At 35.1% G+C, this 17,395-nt stretch overlaps 1 protein-coding gene across 1 annotated transcript in view; it reads right to left on the reverse strand.

The window, feature by feature from the left end:
* Positions 1-16,381, reverse strand: part of LOC107660247 (synapse differentiation-inducing gene protein 1-like) — a 24,139-nt gene extending 7,758 nt beyond the window's left edge. Inside the window, exons 1-3 of the mRNA XM_016449515.1 lie at positions 16,082-16,381; positions 12,245-12,866; positions 6,068-6,205 (exon numbers count right to left, since the gene is read on the reverse strand). Coding sequence (XP_016305001.1) covers positions 6,068-6,205; positions 12,245-12,784 — 678 coding nt within the window. The 5' untranslated portion in view covers positions 12,785-12,866; positions 16,082-16,381. The remainder of the gene's footprint in view (positions 1-6,067; positions 6,206-12,244; positions 12,867-16,081) is intronic.
* Positions 16,382-17,395: the final 1,014 nt, after the last annotated feature.

The raw sequence follows: 17,395 nt of genomic DNA on the forward strand, positions 1-17,395 counted from the left end.
CTAATTACTGCTTCACTTTAGACATGCATAATTAATTGCCATCAAATCAAAGTAAAAACTAATTAACAATAGAGCAATGACACAGACGATAAGAAAAAAAGAAAATTAAAAAGAAATCAAATGAGACACAACAATCGCTCACTTTGCCAATTTAGTGATTGCACCAGATCTTACTGTGCAGAATATATTTCCTTCAATATTAATATGTGACATTCCTGCATAATCATCAACGACAGCACAAATGCATATTGACTTGTGAAGTGGGCTTATGTGAATCTCGGCTGCGATCGAGCACAGAGCACCCACGGGTTGCTGACGAAATGAAAACCATTTTGTTGAATGCATTCACCCATTGTTCAAAAAAAGGTATTTTATTTAAACCTTATATTCTAAAAGGCCCACACTTGCATCCTCTCTCGCCAAACCATTACATAAGGAGCTTATTGTGTTTGTGTTAGAACACGCTCTAAAATACAGTAAATGAGTCAGATTATGCACACAGGCTTAGCAAAAACAGATAGGACAGGAACAGCATTCACTTCTCTGCCTAGATTAATAATTACTCATGGTTTAAGGTTTAAAAAAACAATTCATCTGAAATTATAATTTGATTGTAATATATCTGATGAGATGGTGTTTTCTGTACCACTATGTATGAGGAGTGCTTGTAAATATGCACATTTGTAAGGATAGTGAGACTTGAATCAGTTTAATAGCTACTACATATTCCCAACAGTAATTTATTAAATATTACATTTTAATAAAAATTTGATATAATACTATTTGTTACTGTTTAGAATGCTGCAATGTCCTAATTTCTGCAAAAATAAAATCCTTTAGGAGACACTATGATGAGATCCATCATACATTAAAATCCATTACAGTTTTATCCCAATCTAAAATTCAGAATTCATTACTCGCTTTGGTGAAAAACATGAAAATGTACACAGATGCAATCTCTGTGAAACTGAAATAGAAAACATAAAAAATGCATCCCCCAATACACAGATGTAATTAGTAACCAGTGAAACAAAACCAGAAACTCACATGAAACAATTATAAATTGAGCGTTGTTTGAGTACAGGATCTTTGAGTGGAGATGAATGATGAATAGCAAATGATAAAAAAAAAAAAAAGGGATTTTTAAGGGCCTGATATTCTGCGCAGAACAGAAACAATCAGCTCAACTGGAAAGATATTTAGAGAATTATCAAATATATTCTAGACATATTTTTAAAGAAATTTGGAACTCAGACCAGCAATATAGTGGTTTAAAAATAGCTGGTATTATGTTTTCAGGGAGACTACTGTATGGTGTGAATTCACAAAACTTTTTAGCACATGCCTTTAAAATTAAATTAAATTAAATTAAATTAAATTAAATTAAATTAAATTAAATTAAATTCTTTCTGTACAGAGACACTTAATAAATATAAATAAATAAATTCTTAATAAGTCAGCATCAATCTCCCACTCCCATGATGGTTTGTGAAAGACAATCGTGTCTGTCCATCTATACTATCAAATTTCTCATATATTTGTTTAGGATTTTTTTTTAGATTAAAATTAAATATTTTTCCTAATTTTCTAATATACTTTTTTACTTCAAATTGAAGCTGGTTGAATTGGTTCATGGTTGAAAATGTGGCTGTTCACTGATGCACTCTTATTACTGCTCATGGAAAGCAGACGTTAAACAGAATGTTATTTAAAATAGATGTTTGGGCACATTTTATATTGATCATGGTAGCATTATAAACGGGAATATATGCAGATGCGTGGTTCAGATTAGTGTACTTTTTTTAGATTTAGGTGCCTGGTTCACTGTACTGGAGCTGTACAACCCCAGTAAAGTGTAGCAGAAAGCAGCAGTCTGGTGTCCAGACTAATGTCTCAGAACCAATGCAACATGGGAAATTGTGCCATGCAAATTGTATTCAGCACTGAATTTTGTATTAGTGTTTGCACAGTATTTGCACAGTTTTCATAATTCCTTTGGTGAATTGAGAACTAAGATATTGCAGACAGCACATGAAAGCAAAAGGATGCTATAAGACTTGAAGTTCATTAACTATTTCTATGCAATTACATTAGCAGACAGCAATAACCTTTTAAAAATGATTCCACTGAAACAAATTGAGCAATTCAAAAAGGCTGCTTTGGCCTCCCTCAAGGCACATCACCCTGGTTCATGCTCACAGAACATCCCACTGGCGGATGACTTTCACATCGGCCATCCATTAGATTCTTGCTAAACCCAGCGAGAGTATGAAAAGCCCTGGAGAAACGCTAGATGTATAATACATGGCCATTCAAACTGTATTACACTAAGCCTTCAACACACACACACACAACTCTGAACTCAAAGCAAAGGTGTTACATTTTAATTGCTGAAAAAAGTGCAATTTAAACACATTTTCTTTAAGTATACCTGAAGTCTATAGCAGAGAGAAAGAAAAAAAATCATACCAGTAAGACCAAGGCTAGTGTTACACAGGAAAGCTGTCAAAAGATCTATATCTAAGGATGATGCAATAATCAAATTAATCAAAACTATTAGTTTTTTTTTTATTTGCTTTGGTACTATTTTCACAAGCAACTGTTACATTTTCAAAACTCTTAGTACTAATATCACAACAGATCATCGTTTTTTTTTTCAAATATTTCAGCATATTTTCAATAGTCTTAGTACAATACAGTCAAAAAAAATATTTTATCATATCCCTGCATTTGTGAGGTTGTTTTCACACATTGAAGATTCATCTAAAAATTTGAGTTATGAAATGCTGATTTGACGAGGCAGACTTACATTGTAACTGGAGTTTGTGTTCTATTGATTGCTGAGTAATTGCTCAAAAGGACATCATTAATTAAATGAAAAGTCAAAAACAAACCAATTAAAAGCTCTGAAATCAAGTGCAAAATTGATTGAAAGACTGTAGCTATTAACTTTGTGTGGGAATAATTTGCACAACTCATAGGAAATTGCTCTTGCCACTCTTACACAAAACCCTCAACAAATTAGTTTATTTTAACCATATGGATTAATGTGTAGCTTTAATATTCAACCATTCATACTATTCTAATGCATTCACAAAATAGCAGCATAATTCAATGTCTAAAATGTACTCGCTACTAACAACCTGCTCTGTATATGTCACAGTTATATTCTGTTTTGTGGACACTTTCTACTTGCTTTTGGTTCCTGTGTTTTCTCTCAGTCAAGTCCCTGGCTCCTTAGCTGTCATAGTGATTGATCGTGCCCTTGTTTGTCTCTGTAGTAATCTATCATTTACACCCGTGTCTCAGTTAGTTCCTTGTTTGGTCTGTGGGTATATGTACCCCTCAGTTTTCAGTTGTGTTTGTCAGTAGTTTTGTGGTCTCCTGTCTCTGAGATTGTGTGTCACGAATCAGGCCTCTGTGGCTCCCTCCGATCGCCACCGGAGGGCACCCTCTCCGGAATATTAGTGCATTCGGACTTCATTTCCCATAACCCCGTGCCTGAGACTGATCACCTGCACAGGTTAGGTGTGGCCACTTATGCCGAGTTCACACTGCATGATTTTCAAACTCGTTGGATCGCCGTTGTTTTCACACTGCGTGACTATCTGGGGTAGCATTCAGTTGCTGCTGTGTTCACATTGCACGATGGATCGGCGACAGGGGGTTTCACACTGCATGACTTCACAATAGGAAGAATCGCCGACAGCTCTGTCTAGTGCAGGGTTGTCTTTTATTTTTCCTGTGTATGATCTTGGACTGTATACTCTCTCATGATTCTTCGCTGCCTGCCTTTGTGACCTTGTGTTTTTGGGTTACTCTCTCATTGTCCTGTTTGCTGCCTGCCCCGACTGTAAGCCTGTTTACTGTTTACTCTTCTGGATTGCCTCTGATATCACTGATGCTGTCGATTTACCTCTGCCTGTTCAACTCTGAGTTAGCGCTAATAAAGCTGCAGATGGATCCACACTCTACCGACCCTTCATTACATTGTGCTCCTGAGTGTTTTGTTTTGTATATTGAAGCTTTGATTGTTAGAATTTGAATCTCTCCTTCGCCTTCTTGGACCACGCGATACAGTCCACAAGATGTATCTAGCATCTTTTAGAAGATATTAATAAATGTATTCAGATATTTAGAGTTAAATCGGCTGTTGACAGCATTTGTGGTGACATTTTAACATGATAAAATATTCTGCAATAATGTGAATCTCTTGAGGTTTGTATAAGGATTGCAGGGAATTGATTTTGGTGTAGGCTTAGATTTTAAGAACCAGGCTGAGAGAGGATTTCTATTTTTTTCAGGCAGAGAATTAGAGAGCTGTGGGTGTTGAGTCATGATGTACCGCATGAAAGAAAAAGACAGAGAGAAACAGAGTGAGAGACAGAGAGAATGAGGGCCATCAACTACTTTTAAAGTCCTTGTCAAAAGTGAACACTGAATATTTAAGCATACGATGAATCACACGAAACCCATCAAGCATAAGTCCAGGACATATTTGAAATGACGATTTATGAAAATGAGGCCTGTTTTGGGACCATTCATATATTTTAACACTGACATTGTCATGAGATAAACTGTATAATGACTGCATAATTTAAATGCTAAGTTTTTCACATTGTTTATATTATGCATTAGTTATGATGCTTTTTTAAAGTGTCACGTTTAACAGTAAACGTCAAAAATGCAGAAAAATATATAAGCTTCATTTTTATTCGATTTTGAGCAGAAATAGAAGGTGAACTAAAAGGAGATGAACACCATTATCCTATCCTGTTTTGCATTAATGCTTTGAAATAAGAAGGGGGATAGATGAAAATGCTGCAAATGACCTCTCTCTCTCTCTCTCTCTCAGCACACTTTCTGTAAGCAATCTCTCTCCTCTCAAGAGCATATAAATACATCTATAAATGTAAGCTATAAATACATCTGACACTGCAGCATACTATAGTCACCTTTATGAAACAAACCCGGGGAATTCTCCATCTTTTGCCCTGCACCATTAAAAAGGATTCTTGTTTTTAAATGCTCAATGTATATGACGTATAATGACTAGCTTTCCCCTGACAGTGCGTGCTGTGAGATGTGGAAATCTACCGTTTAGCTATGCATCCTTCAGTTTTAGTTTGTCCTAAAGGAGTATCAGGAATAATAGGGGACAAGTATGGCGAAAGTATCAATAAAACTCTGAAGGCGTTATAATAACAATAAAAACAATCATAAATTATTATTATTATATTGTTGTTAAGGAGTAGTAATAATCATAATAATAATATTTTCCTGTTTCCTATTATCAATCCATTCTCTAAACTCAGTCAGAAATATTATTATTATTATCACTTCTTTAGATCCATTGTACTACTACTACTAATAACAACAATAATCATGTTTATCTGTGCTAATATTACTATTGCTGTTGTTACTATTATATAAATATTCTTTCAATAAAAATTGAAGTACAATGGATGCATCTCTTGCATTCTCACAGGAATGTACAAAATAAAAAAAACTTCTCCAAAAACGTTGCACCACAAAATCATTATTTAATACAATTTGTAAAACAACTCATGGCTTCTTCTGGCTTATTGCTTTATTATAAAACAGATTGTTCAGACAAATTATGTTGTAAAGTAGCCATTATACTGTATTCACATCTGTGACCACGCATCAGTTGTGATATGTTGCTAAGCTACTGTGAACAGTCTACAGTCTTAAAAATAAGAGTTCTTTACTGACATGGATAAAAACATTAAACATCCATGGAACAAACAAAAGATTCTTTAGGGTGGAAAAGGGTTTTTTAGATTATTCAAATGTTCTTCAGATAAAAAAAAAAAAATAAAAATTATTATTTTAAGAACTGATCAGAAAGGTTCTTTGGGGAACCAAGAATGGTTCTTCTATGGCATCACTGTGAAAACCTCCTTTTGGAAGCTTTATTTGAATAGTGTATAGTTAGGCTAATTAACTATATTTTTATTCGTTCCGTTAGTATTAATAAATGTAGCTAATTCTTGAACATTGGCATTTATGCTGGCATATTAGGTAGTGGTTGAGAGCTTCTCACCTCGTGAGACAGGTAGAAAGCTGCAATGCCCAGGGGCCAGAAACAGCAGAGCATGGAGAAAACACTGAGGCCCAGGTGGTCCCTCGGAGGCATCAGGAGGAAATTGTCTTCACTCTCTGAGTCACTTGAGTACTCACTCTGCAGAAAACACACAAAACACTGAATGAATCAGATGACAGAGCGGCTTTTCATCTAACTCTCTCCATTTCACATCTATGTGCTTCTTTTCAGGGAAAAGGAAGACCAAAAAATTGGAGTAATGTTGGTAACAAGCTTGCAGGAGGCCTGAGATAGTCATACATGGGATCAAAATCAACAGAACAAATTTTGCATGTGGAGGATTTTTATAGCATAGAGTTACTTCTTGGTCTTTCTAGTACATGATATTCCAAACAAAAAGAGGCTTATTTTTTTTTTAAACTTCTCATCTTTGAAGCTAATTACATGGGATGGATTCAAGAAACATTCTTAATTGTGAAGGCAGCATTGTGTTGACTTTTGCATTTAATCAAGCTGCAGTACATTTGTAACTCATATGGAAATCATACCATTTTTTGACAAAAGAAAAAGCGCAATTTCATACTTAGTTTCAATCATGTCAATAATTCTGAATGCCATAATATTTAAAGGCTTTGATTCTGAACTAAAAATGTAGCTACCTTTGTAAATAGCTATTGATGAATTATATTCTTAAAGAAAAATCACTTTTCTCTGCATCCTGTAGTTTTAATAATGTTTTTGACATCGAACTAACATACCATAGAAGCTTTTATCTGCTGTTTTACCTCATCATAGAAACTAAAGGCCTTGTGAATAACACTGGGTGACATGTTCTTGTATGTATTAATCACAGTGTGCATATGTTAACAATGTGCAGATGCATGTTGCTTTTTCCATCCATTTTTGCTAAGCACAAAGACATAAACAGCTTGCACAACCTGGCCCTCTTGTCACCAATTTGCACCAAAATGCCCTCTGCATATGTTAACTCATTCAGAGCATGGTGAACTGCAGCACCCGGATGACAGGTCTCTCACACACACACACACACACACACACACACACACTGACACACACACAGTCTCAAAGAAGATGACAGGAGACGACATCAGCCAGGCCATTCAGGAATTCATATGGGATTTACATGAATTCTACTCTGCTGCTAGTTTACTCCTTATGATTATCTAATCACAGAGCAATTCCAACTTATTGAAATGAAAGTTCTGCATTTACAAAGCTCAGTTATTAAAAAAAAATAATATACCTGAATTTGTAGCTTAAAATAGCTCACCATTACTAACAGTCAAAACTCTATATAAAATGCTATTTTTATTTACATTTTGATTTATATGTATTGTTTTTAAAAATAAAAAAAGCAGCTGTGGTTGCCAGAAATTCACCATTAAAAAAAATGTGACAACCATCAGAGTTACACACAACACGAAATGCAATAAACATTAACATAACTGTCAGGGCTCTCGCACGGAGATGATTCAAATAGCATTTAATAATAATCCAAGGAGAAGAGGGAGATCCAAGAACACACAGGGAAACACAAACATAACAATAACCACAACTGAAGGAACAGAACGGGGAGACTTTATACAAACACAAGAGAGGGACTAAGTGACTTGATTAACTAGACACAGGTGAACTAACTAACATAATCAATGGGAAACAGAAACTAGGTCAAAGGAACACGTGGGATGAATGAAAACAACTCAAAGCCCATGAATGGAACATAACTGAAACAAAAACAAACAATAAACAAACAAAATAAGAGAACATGTAACAAAACACCCTATATTACTGCTAGCAAAAATAATGACATTTATTTATGCAGGGACTTCTCGGAATGTCCTTTTACTGTTTTTCACTGTAATTTCACCGTAATCATAGTTTTTACCTGAACAACAGTAAAATAATTTTTTACTGCTATGGTAAACCATTTACAATTTTCACTGTATATGCGACTTACGTTTCACCAATTAACAGGTTTTCAATGTAACAGTTTTACTGTATTTTTTCTGTAAAAATGACAAACATTTTTACAGTGATGTCATTGTTACCTTAATAAGAAATTTCCAATGTGACCTGTCAATTAAGTAATGTCAAGGTGATAGGGTCATACTAAATAACATACAGTATTTGCCAGCAAGTAGTAAAAAAAAACAAACAAAAAAGAGGGACCATGATAAATGTTTTTGTCTTGAGTCATAAATATTGATTATTCTTCTGTAAATGATGTCACGATCGCCCAAGAAGTCTCCCTGATTTAATGACAGTCAAACGTTGCATGACACAACAGTTTGGTAGAAACTTTAATCTTATGCAACCGGCCAAATTTTTTTTTCTTTTTTTTTTTTCTTAGCACATATAAAATACTCTATAACATTAATGGGGGAAAAGGTTCAAGTTGATATTTAATTTGGGAGTGAAAAGTTACCTGGGAATGTATTTATAAGATTCCTCTGATTCTTCCCGACGCATCAAATATTATACTATTTTGTATAAGGACAATTCAAATTAGGCAATATAATAACAGTATTAGCTAAAAACTAGATTTCATCTGTAGTCCCTCATACAAGGCAGCATGTAGAAATGAAATGACAAATGGATTTTAATATTCTTTTGATTGCATCATCTGGGTACACCATATTTCTAATCATGCAAATGCGATGAATGTAGAATGAACAGTCTGATTGCAGAGTTCCTGTCCAACCTAATCCAATAACTTCAGCTTCAGAGATCTTGCAAGATCTCATTTGCTCAGACTGGCTTTTGCTGTGAAGTGGCAAGTTGCTCTGATAACCCGGCACATCTTTTTCCAAACAGTGTGTCATGTGGAGCAACATGTGCGAGGACGTAACAGTGCAACAGATTGAGGAGTGTGTCTGCATAATAGGAATGTCAATGTCAAGTGTTCCATTTGATTCCAGAATGAACTTCAAAAAGGCCAGAGCTTCTAAAGGCTGCAATTATGAAAAGAGGCATTATAAAATTCTCTCTGCAGGTAAGAAATCAGTGGATGTAAATTCACTTCTCAAAAAAAAAAAAAGATGCACTTGTGAAAGCAATAAGGGAAAGTGTTACATGAGTCATCGGAGCGGCTGCACATGCTGTCTCGTGCTGTATGATGTGATGTTCTTTAGGCCAATGCAATCAGATTTTCATTCCCCTTGTTTAATAGACTGATTAATCTCTCCATGAATTACATTTTTGATTAACTGTTAATGTTGTATTATGCAATACCCAAAAGAGATATGAGAGTGCCTGTAGAGGGCTATGCAGTGTAGTCAGCTGTAATTGAGCAACAAGCAAACACATGCAGTTACTTTTTTTCCTAAAATTTATATTCCATGAGATTTACAAAAGAATCTGCTTTGAGTAAAATTAAAGGCCGCAATACAGTCATAACCACTTTAAAGTTCATGCATAAAATGATTTCCCCCCTTTCTAAACCTATGGAGGCTTGTTTGCGATGCAGCCAGGATGAAATAAATAGATAAGGTAACAGCAACTTTTTATCTCACAATTCTGACCTTTTTTCTCACAATTCTGTCTTTCTTCTAACAATTTGGAGAGAAAATTCCTTCCAATTCATTTCACAACTCTGACTTTTTCTCAGAAAATAGAGTTTACATCTCGTAATTCTGTTTTTTGTTTCCACCACGGAATGAAAAAATAAAGGTAATTGAAACTTTTTATCTCATAATTCTGACCTTTTTTTCTCATTATTTGGAGACAAAATTCTCAGAATTGCGAGATATAAACTCGCAATTCTTTCTTGTAATTCCAAGTTGATATCTCACAATTCTGAGTTTATTATAGATGTGAGTTATAAACTCTCAATTGTGAGTTAACATCTTGCATTTCTATGTTTACATCTTACAATTCTAACTTTTTTCTCAGATTTTGAGATGAAAATAAAAAGATAAAAAGCTGATAACTGATAAATGGCCTTTATTAATATTATTTAAATATTTTTAAAAATTGTATACTACTTGTCTACATAAATTAAAGATAAAACACAAAAAACTTAAAAGTCAATTTATTCATCACAATATTATAACAAATGGTATGAAAATGGGCATTCAGCCAATAAACAATATTGTACAGATTTGTCCATCCCTAAAATACAGTATATGATACTACTTTTATCATGTTTTGATATTTTATCATGTCATTTTTTTGTGAGTTTGGAACTTAGTCACTATGTACTGTCATTAAATGAAAAAAAGAAAATGTTTCCCATGTCTACAAAAATAATACATTATGTGTAGTATGTAAAATCTAAATCTAATCTCAAGTAATTTATGACAAAGTGAACTCGATGCGACACAGGCTGCAGCACATCTGCATGTTTCACTGTGCTCTGCAGTGGCCACTCGCGCAGGACTCTGTGAAGCTGCACATCGGCCTCAGAACAGGTGGTGCAAACAGACGGCAGCAGCAGGAAACTGGCTGTCCAGACCAGCTCTCTTTACATTCTCTACAGCCTTCTGATCACCCACTCTCTCTCTCTCTCCCAGTCATCTGGCAAGAGCTCCAGACACGTGCTCGCTCAGATCAGAAGCACCATATGACAGGGTGGTATCAAATTAGGGGCAAAGACGGAGAGCTCTCACCTTCCTTAAAGGGTTAGCTCATCCACACATTCTGTCATTAATTACTGTCGTTTCAAACCCGTAAAACCTGCGTCACGCCGGATCTGTTTCCTACGTTGTTGTGATTTGATCTGAACGAAAACATTGTATCCGTGTGACGCAGCTGACACAGAACAGCATACGCTGTTTACGCCCAGCTGATATTCTCCAAAATGGCGCTAGGGTGATGCGGAGGAGACGAATTGCTGAATAAAGTCGTTTTTTTTCTTTTTCTTTTGCGCACAAAAAGTATTCTCGTAGCGTCGTAAAATTACGGTTGAACCCCTGATGTCACATGGATTATTTTACAGATCTCCTTGCTACGTTTCTGGACTTGGGAACATTTCAGTTGCGTTGCTGTCTATGCAGGGTCAGATAGCTCTCAGATTGCGTCAAAAATATCTTCATTTGTGTTCCGAAGATGTACGAACGTTCTTATGTGTTACGGGTTTGAAACGACATGAGGGTGAGTAATTAATTACAGAATTTCATTTTTGGGTGAACTAACCCTTTAAAGCACTGGATAACAGTATGGTTTGCATTGGTAAGGACTACCTCTAAACAAAACATTTGTGTGATGCATCAATTATTTCAAAAGACTGAAAACCCAGCTGGCTCTGTTCCAAAACCTGGGGAGCTGCCTGCATAGGCAGCATGTAAAGCCTGGTTTATGTATAAGGGTGCACATGCAATAAAGTGACGTATACAATTACATAATTGCAGCACTTCTGGTAATGCACATTGGTCCCCACACTTTACAACTTATTTCTGCATCTGCTCTGAGTTTGGGTTGTTTTAGCATGCATTTGGGAACACAACATGCACCAAACATCGTCCTAAACTTGCAATGAGAAGCGCTTATAAACTGGATGTTGTCAACAAAAGCTTTAAGGGCTTGCTGATTTTTACAATTTTTTATTTTATTTTTTTTTTTTTTACAAACATTAAAGCTTGTTTTAATGTCTGAAAATGAATAAATGAAGACAGCCATAAGGTTTAGCATTATCATTATAAAATATTATTATTTTTCTTAAATACTTTTTCTTTTACAATGAAATACAATATTAATATATTATTATTTTGTTTCATATTTGTACTTGCACTTAAAATAATTATTATATAATTTTTCTGAAATACTTGATTTTTTTTTTATTTTACAGTGAAATACTGTATTTCAATAGTAATTTCTTATTTAATTTTTTATTAGTACTTAAAATTAAATTGTATTTTTCTTAAATACTTGTTTTTTGATTTACATAGAAATATTCCAATAGTAATATTTCATTTTTTCCTCAATATTTTATTTGTACTTAAATTAAAATAATGATTATCACAATTTTTTCACAAAAATCACAATTACTTTTTTCCCCAAATCATGCAGCCCTACCACTGACTTTCATTGTATGGACAGCAACTTCTTTTGTGTTCCACAGAAGAAAGAAAGTACATACAGGCTTGGAACAACATGAGGGGGAGTAAATGATTTTTGGGTGAACTATATTTAAAAGTGTAATAGTATGCAGTCTCTCACCTCGAGTTCCTGAAATTCATCATCGTCTTCATCTACATCATAGCAGAGCGTCTGGATCTTGGCGTCTTCCATACAGAGATCCAGAAGCTTGCTGTTGGTGAACAGAATTCCGTCTTTAGCGACGGCGGAGCCGCACGAGGCAGGGGTCATCTCCTCGATGAAGGTGGTCTCGCAGCAATCCCCCCCCTCTCCCCATGCTCTCAACACGCTCTCGGGGTACAGAAGGAGGCTGGGTCTGTAGTAGTGGTCTATAGCCTGGGGCAGGGCGCTGGGGTTGAGCAACCGTGGGTGTCCTCGACCATCCGGTGTCCCATTTATGTCCTTGGACACCACATGGCCCTGGTACTGCGGGGCAGAATAGACCGACACCAGTCCTTCCTTATTCTCCACCATTAAGTTGTGGGTATTGATCAAACCTTTACGTTTGCAAAATTCATGTCCCAAGTCCGCACTCCCCGCTAATGGGGTCTTCCCTTGAGTAAGAGGGTCTTTCTCATCTGCCGCTCCTGTTTCTAGTCGTGTTCGGACCCCTTTCTCCATGCTGGTCTGTTGGTGTGGAGGAAGGCTTGACTCATGAATGGCTTTGTGGAGGCATGAGGTTCAAGTATCAATCCCCGCTTTCCTGCAAGGATAATAAGGGAGAATTTGATGCCACACACATCAACAAATGTCAGAGTATAATGAAAGTCGTGGAAGAAATATGTTGGTAAAAGGATGTATATCACAAAACCTGTCAAGAGCTCATCATAGTCATATACCCCAGAATCAAGAGAAAGAAAATATAAAATTATATTTTGCTCAAAAGTCTATTTATACGAAAAAAGTCTATTTATATATAATTCATTTTGCATTTGTTCATGTACCTCCCCAATTTTCATTGTACCATAAAAAAACAAATTCTCATTATTAATTTCATGTGCATTCAAAAAAAATATTAAATTGCAGTCTTTTACACCAAACAGGGTTCATGAGGGAACTGCAGGGGTTTCATGAGTTGATGAAAAGCTAATAATTAATTATATCCAATGTCAAATTAAAATAAATAACAATAGCAAATCAAAGGCTGTGGTTTAATGAACTGTACTGAAAAAAAAAACTGTTACGTCTAAATTAACTGCATTTATTCAAATATTATACATATGATATATTATTTATATCAGAAATATTTAATATCACTGAATCAACCTAAACAGATTAATTTATACTACCAAAACTACTTTATATGGTTTTAATATGATAGAAATATCTCTTTAAAATAACAATTGCAATGCAGTTTACAGCATTTCAGCAGTATTCTACCAAAATAAAAGAATTTGAAATGGTGAAATATTTAAAGTGAAATGAAAAATTGAATGCATAAATACTGTACTTGGTAGTGTAAAATAAAGTAGGCTATTATTATAATTATTACATATATTATTAAATTTTTTTATAAATATTATGACATCTTTAATTGTAATTTACAAAAGTGATATATTTCTGTCATCATTTTTGAAACTAGAATTAGTTGGACAAATGCCTGATGTTCTACATCTATCAGACATATATTGTAGTCTTCGATAACAACTTCATTTGGTTTTTTCCTCCGAACTCTCAAAAGACCCTAAAATTGTTGTTTCCCAACCGTGCGAATGTGGGTTGCTCTTATTTAATGCATGGCATGGCAGACTCTGCACCACCGCATTATCCAAAACACTACAGCCAGGTTGCCAAATACACAAACTTTCTCTTCTGCTAAGTTCAGCAGTGTGCCTGATGCTGGGGGCACCTACTGGGTGCACAGCTTCCTATAATCTGATTTAGAGCCTACTGCCATGAGCACAGAAAATCCATCACACCATCAGCAGTGTCCTGTAAGCAATTAAGACGCTTCAGTGCGACTGAGAAGAGCAGGAACTCTAACGTACGTGATCTCGACACACAATATATCAGCCAGGCCATTTAATCAGACAGTATTTTGCAGTTTTCAGATTATCCGCACTTGGACAGTTAACATGACTGTTTGTCTCCACACTTAGTAGACTCAATTTATGTTGCTATTTTTGAGTAGCCAAAACATAAATGTTTACATAGATGTTTACAAATGTTTACATAATGTTATGTAAATGTTTATTTTCTGTTCATTTGATGTTACTTGATTGTTATATTATATTATGTTATATTATATATCTGCTTTATAAATAGCGCCACTGGCCATAGAAAAATCGGTTACAAAAACTGTATCAAATGCATAATTCAAACAGACCATGTTTGAGGTGGTCAACTAGGCTACACAAAACAGCCTAGTCAAATGTAAATGACCACCTTTTTTACAAAAAAAATAAATAAATAAAAATCAAACAAACAGAACATTTATTGTTAGTAGACGTTGGAGGAGATGTGAGGTGGAATGACTCAAATCGCAATTTTTAAAAAAATTAATTAATTAATTAATTAAATTCACAAGAAAACAAAATCAGAAATTGAATCAACTCTGTCGATTCTAGAACCAGGCATGGAAACCCGAAATGGATCTCAAGCCCAGCATCACTAATGCTTTGCGCGGAAGTGGAAGGAAAGCTCTGTCGCTCCGCTCCGTTCCACCCTGTGCGCCGATCCAGACCGGCCTTTACTCTGTGCATTGAGTGGTGACTGACAAGTAAAGCAAAGAAGAAATGTATTATCTGAAACGTACACTGTAAAAAATAAGTGTTATTTTAACTGTAAAATTTTGTCAAAACGCTACGGAAAAAAACTGTTAATAGGTTAACAGAAAAACTGTAAAATATCTAACCAGACATTTCATGTAATTGTACAGTAAAATGCTGTTCATTTTACAGTTTTTAGAAGTAAAAATAACAAATAAATGTATCATTTACAGTCAACAACTGTAAAAACTGATATTCCCAGAATTCCCTGCATGACACTCCACATTTGAAAGTATTGTTTACATTCAGATTTTCTTGTTTGTAAATTACAGTTTTATACCGTAAAATTTGCAGTTTTTGGCCGTAAATGTGTTTACAGTTGTTCTGTATTTTTTACAAAATTATTCTGGCAACCACAGCTGCCAAAATTATTTTGTAAAAACTACAGATTTTTTTTTACAGCGTAAGTTACAGTACACAGTATTAATTAATTGTTTAAGGAACCTACATAAAAAAAAAATGTAACTCTAGCAATGCCCTTTTTGTACGGAATAACAGCACATAGCAAAAGGCCGTAATTATTCAATAGACCAGCATTATTATTATTATTGGCACGGAAAGCACCCTTAGGCTATTTTTCAAACCGAGTTTTTCTGTAATAAAACATTTGATTCATTACGTGATTCACGTTTTCAATATTACAGTTTGGCTGGATTTGAACTCTCATTCTCTCTCAAACACTCAATAAAAGCTCATTTCAAAACTAATACATATCATGTTCTCAAACCAAAACATGATTCCTGAAGGAAGGCTTTCGCACTGCAAGTCAATTCTGAAAAAAAATAAAATAAAAATCAAAGCAAACAGCAACAGCCCTGCATCCGGGAGCTGTTCAAGGAGTCAAATCTGACCGAGACACAAAACCTTGTAAATATGTCCTAGAACCAACCTAACTGACCACATCGATGTAAGATTAATTATTTAATGAGTATGACCCTTCACCATTACAGTCATCGTTCAATCAACCTGCGCATCAAGTGAGCTCTGTTTTATGGTCCTGTGCGTAAAATGCACCCGTGCAAGAATGAGATCAAGGGTGAACTGAGAAAGGTTTCTGTTGCCAGGCTTCAGAAAGGCTGTGATGCGCTGATGTCACCTTGGTGCAATCATTCATTTGCTGTACAAGTTCGTGATCAGACTGGTAACTTACCTTCCGAGGTGAGCTGCTATAGGAGTCAGTGAATGTTCAGCTGAACAACGAATAATCTCAATGACTGGTGAAACATTCGAGTCAGATATCCGTCTACAATTTTATTTTTGGAGCTGAGTAATAAATAAAAGTCCAAAGTGTCCAGTTGTTGTCCCCCTTTCGAGAAGTCATCTATCAAGGGTGGGGGGGAAATCACCAGCAAAAACCTTTCATGCGGACACGATGTCGATTATACTGCATTTTGCCAGCCGTTTTAACACGACTGCGGTAAGACTAGTTATACGCGTAAAGACGCATCGAGACTGTTGATGTCCAAGCACTATAATGCACTTGCTTTCTCCTCATCTGCGCTCTTTATATGGATGCGCTCGAGTTCCCCTGGGTCCTAAAGATCGCACAGGACAGGACCATTTGTTTTGATTTATATATTTATTAATTGCTTGTATTTCAAATTCATACTACAACAACACAGGTGACTGGTGTCCAGCAGTGGAGTAACTATATTTAGGATACAACAAGGTCTTATTGCTTTTATAAAAGATAAACCACATAATAAACATTATTAAACTATATAAACTATTTTATTAAGCAAACATTACTGTGGGTGTTGCATTTTTCCTAGCTCCTATTATTGTTAGAATGAAACGTGTGTTGACCAATCAGAAGCCAGGACCAGAACTCTGTTTTATAAATTAAACAAATTCCATTACACACTGAGATCAAATTATCACAACATATTTGCTCTATTACAGGCCAAACTGTAAAAGGCCAAATCTGTAGTGATTTAAAGTTAGAGGCAATCGCTGCATTTTAATCATGATCCAAACAAAGATGCTATGAGCATACATGTATGTAACATACATGAGCAATTTTTGATTAGATTGTATCATTTCAAAATTTAAGGCACAAACAGAATGGTCTTACTTTAGCTTTGTGAAATTATGCTACAGAAAACTATATAACAGCAGACGGGCCGAATGAGATGCAGATTCACTCTCTGACAGCAGGAGGCGCTTCTGGAATAGCAGCCTTCTCTATATGACTATTGCATAAAGCCATAATGTGATATCGATTTTGTTTCGATATAGGCCTATTATGCAGCCCTAATTAAAATAGCATTAGTTATAAATAAATAAATAAATAAATTTGCTCGTTTGGGCACCCTAAATAGCATTAGTTATGAATAAATAAATAAACAAACAAACTTAGCTCGTTTGGGCAAGCTAAATAGCATTAGTTATGAATAAATAAATAAATAAATAAACAAACAAACTTGGCTCGTTTGGACACCCTAAATAGCATTAGTTATAAATA

The sequence above is a fragment of the Sinocyclocheilus anshuiensis genome, unplaced genomic scaffold (assembly GCF_001515605.1).
Source record: "Sinocyclocheilus anshuiensis isolate Anshui unplaced genomic scaffold, SAMN03320099.WGS_v1.1 scaffold475, whole genome shotgun sequence".
NCBI lineage: Eukaryota > Metazoa > Chordata > Actinopteri > Cypriniformes > Cyprinidae > Sinocyclocheilus > Sinocyclocheilus anshuiensis.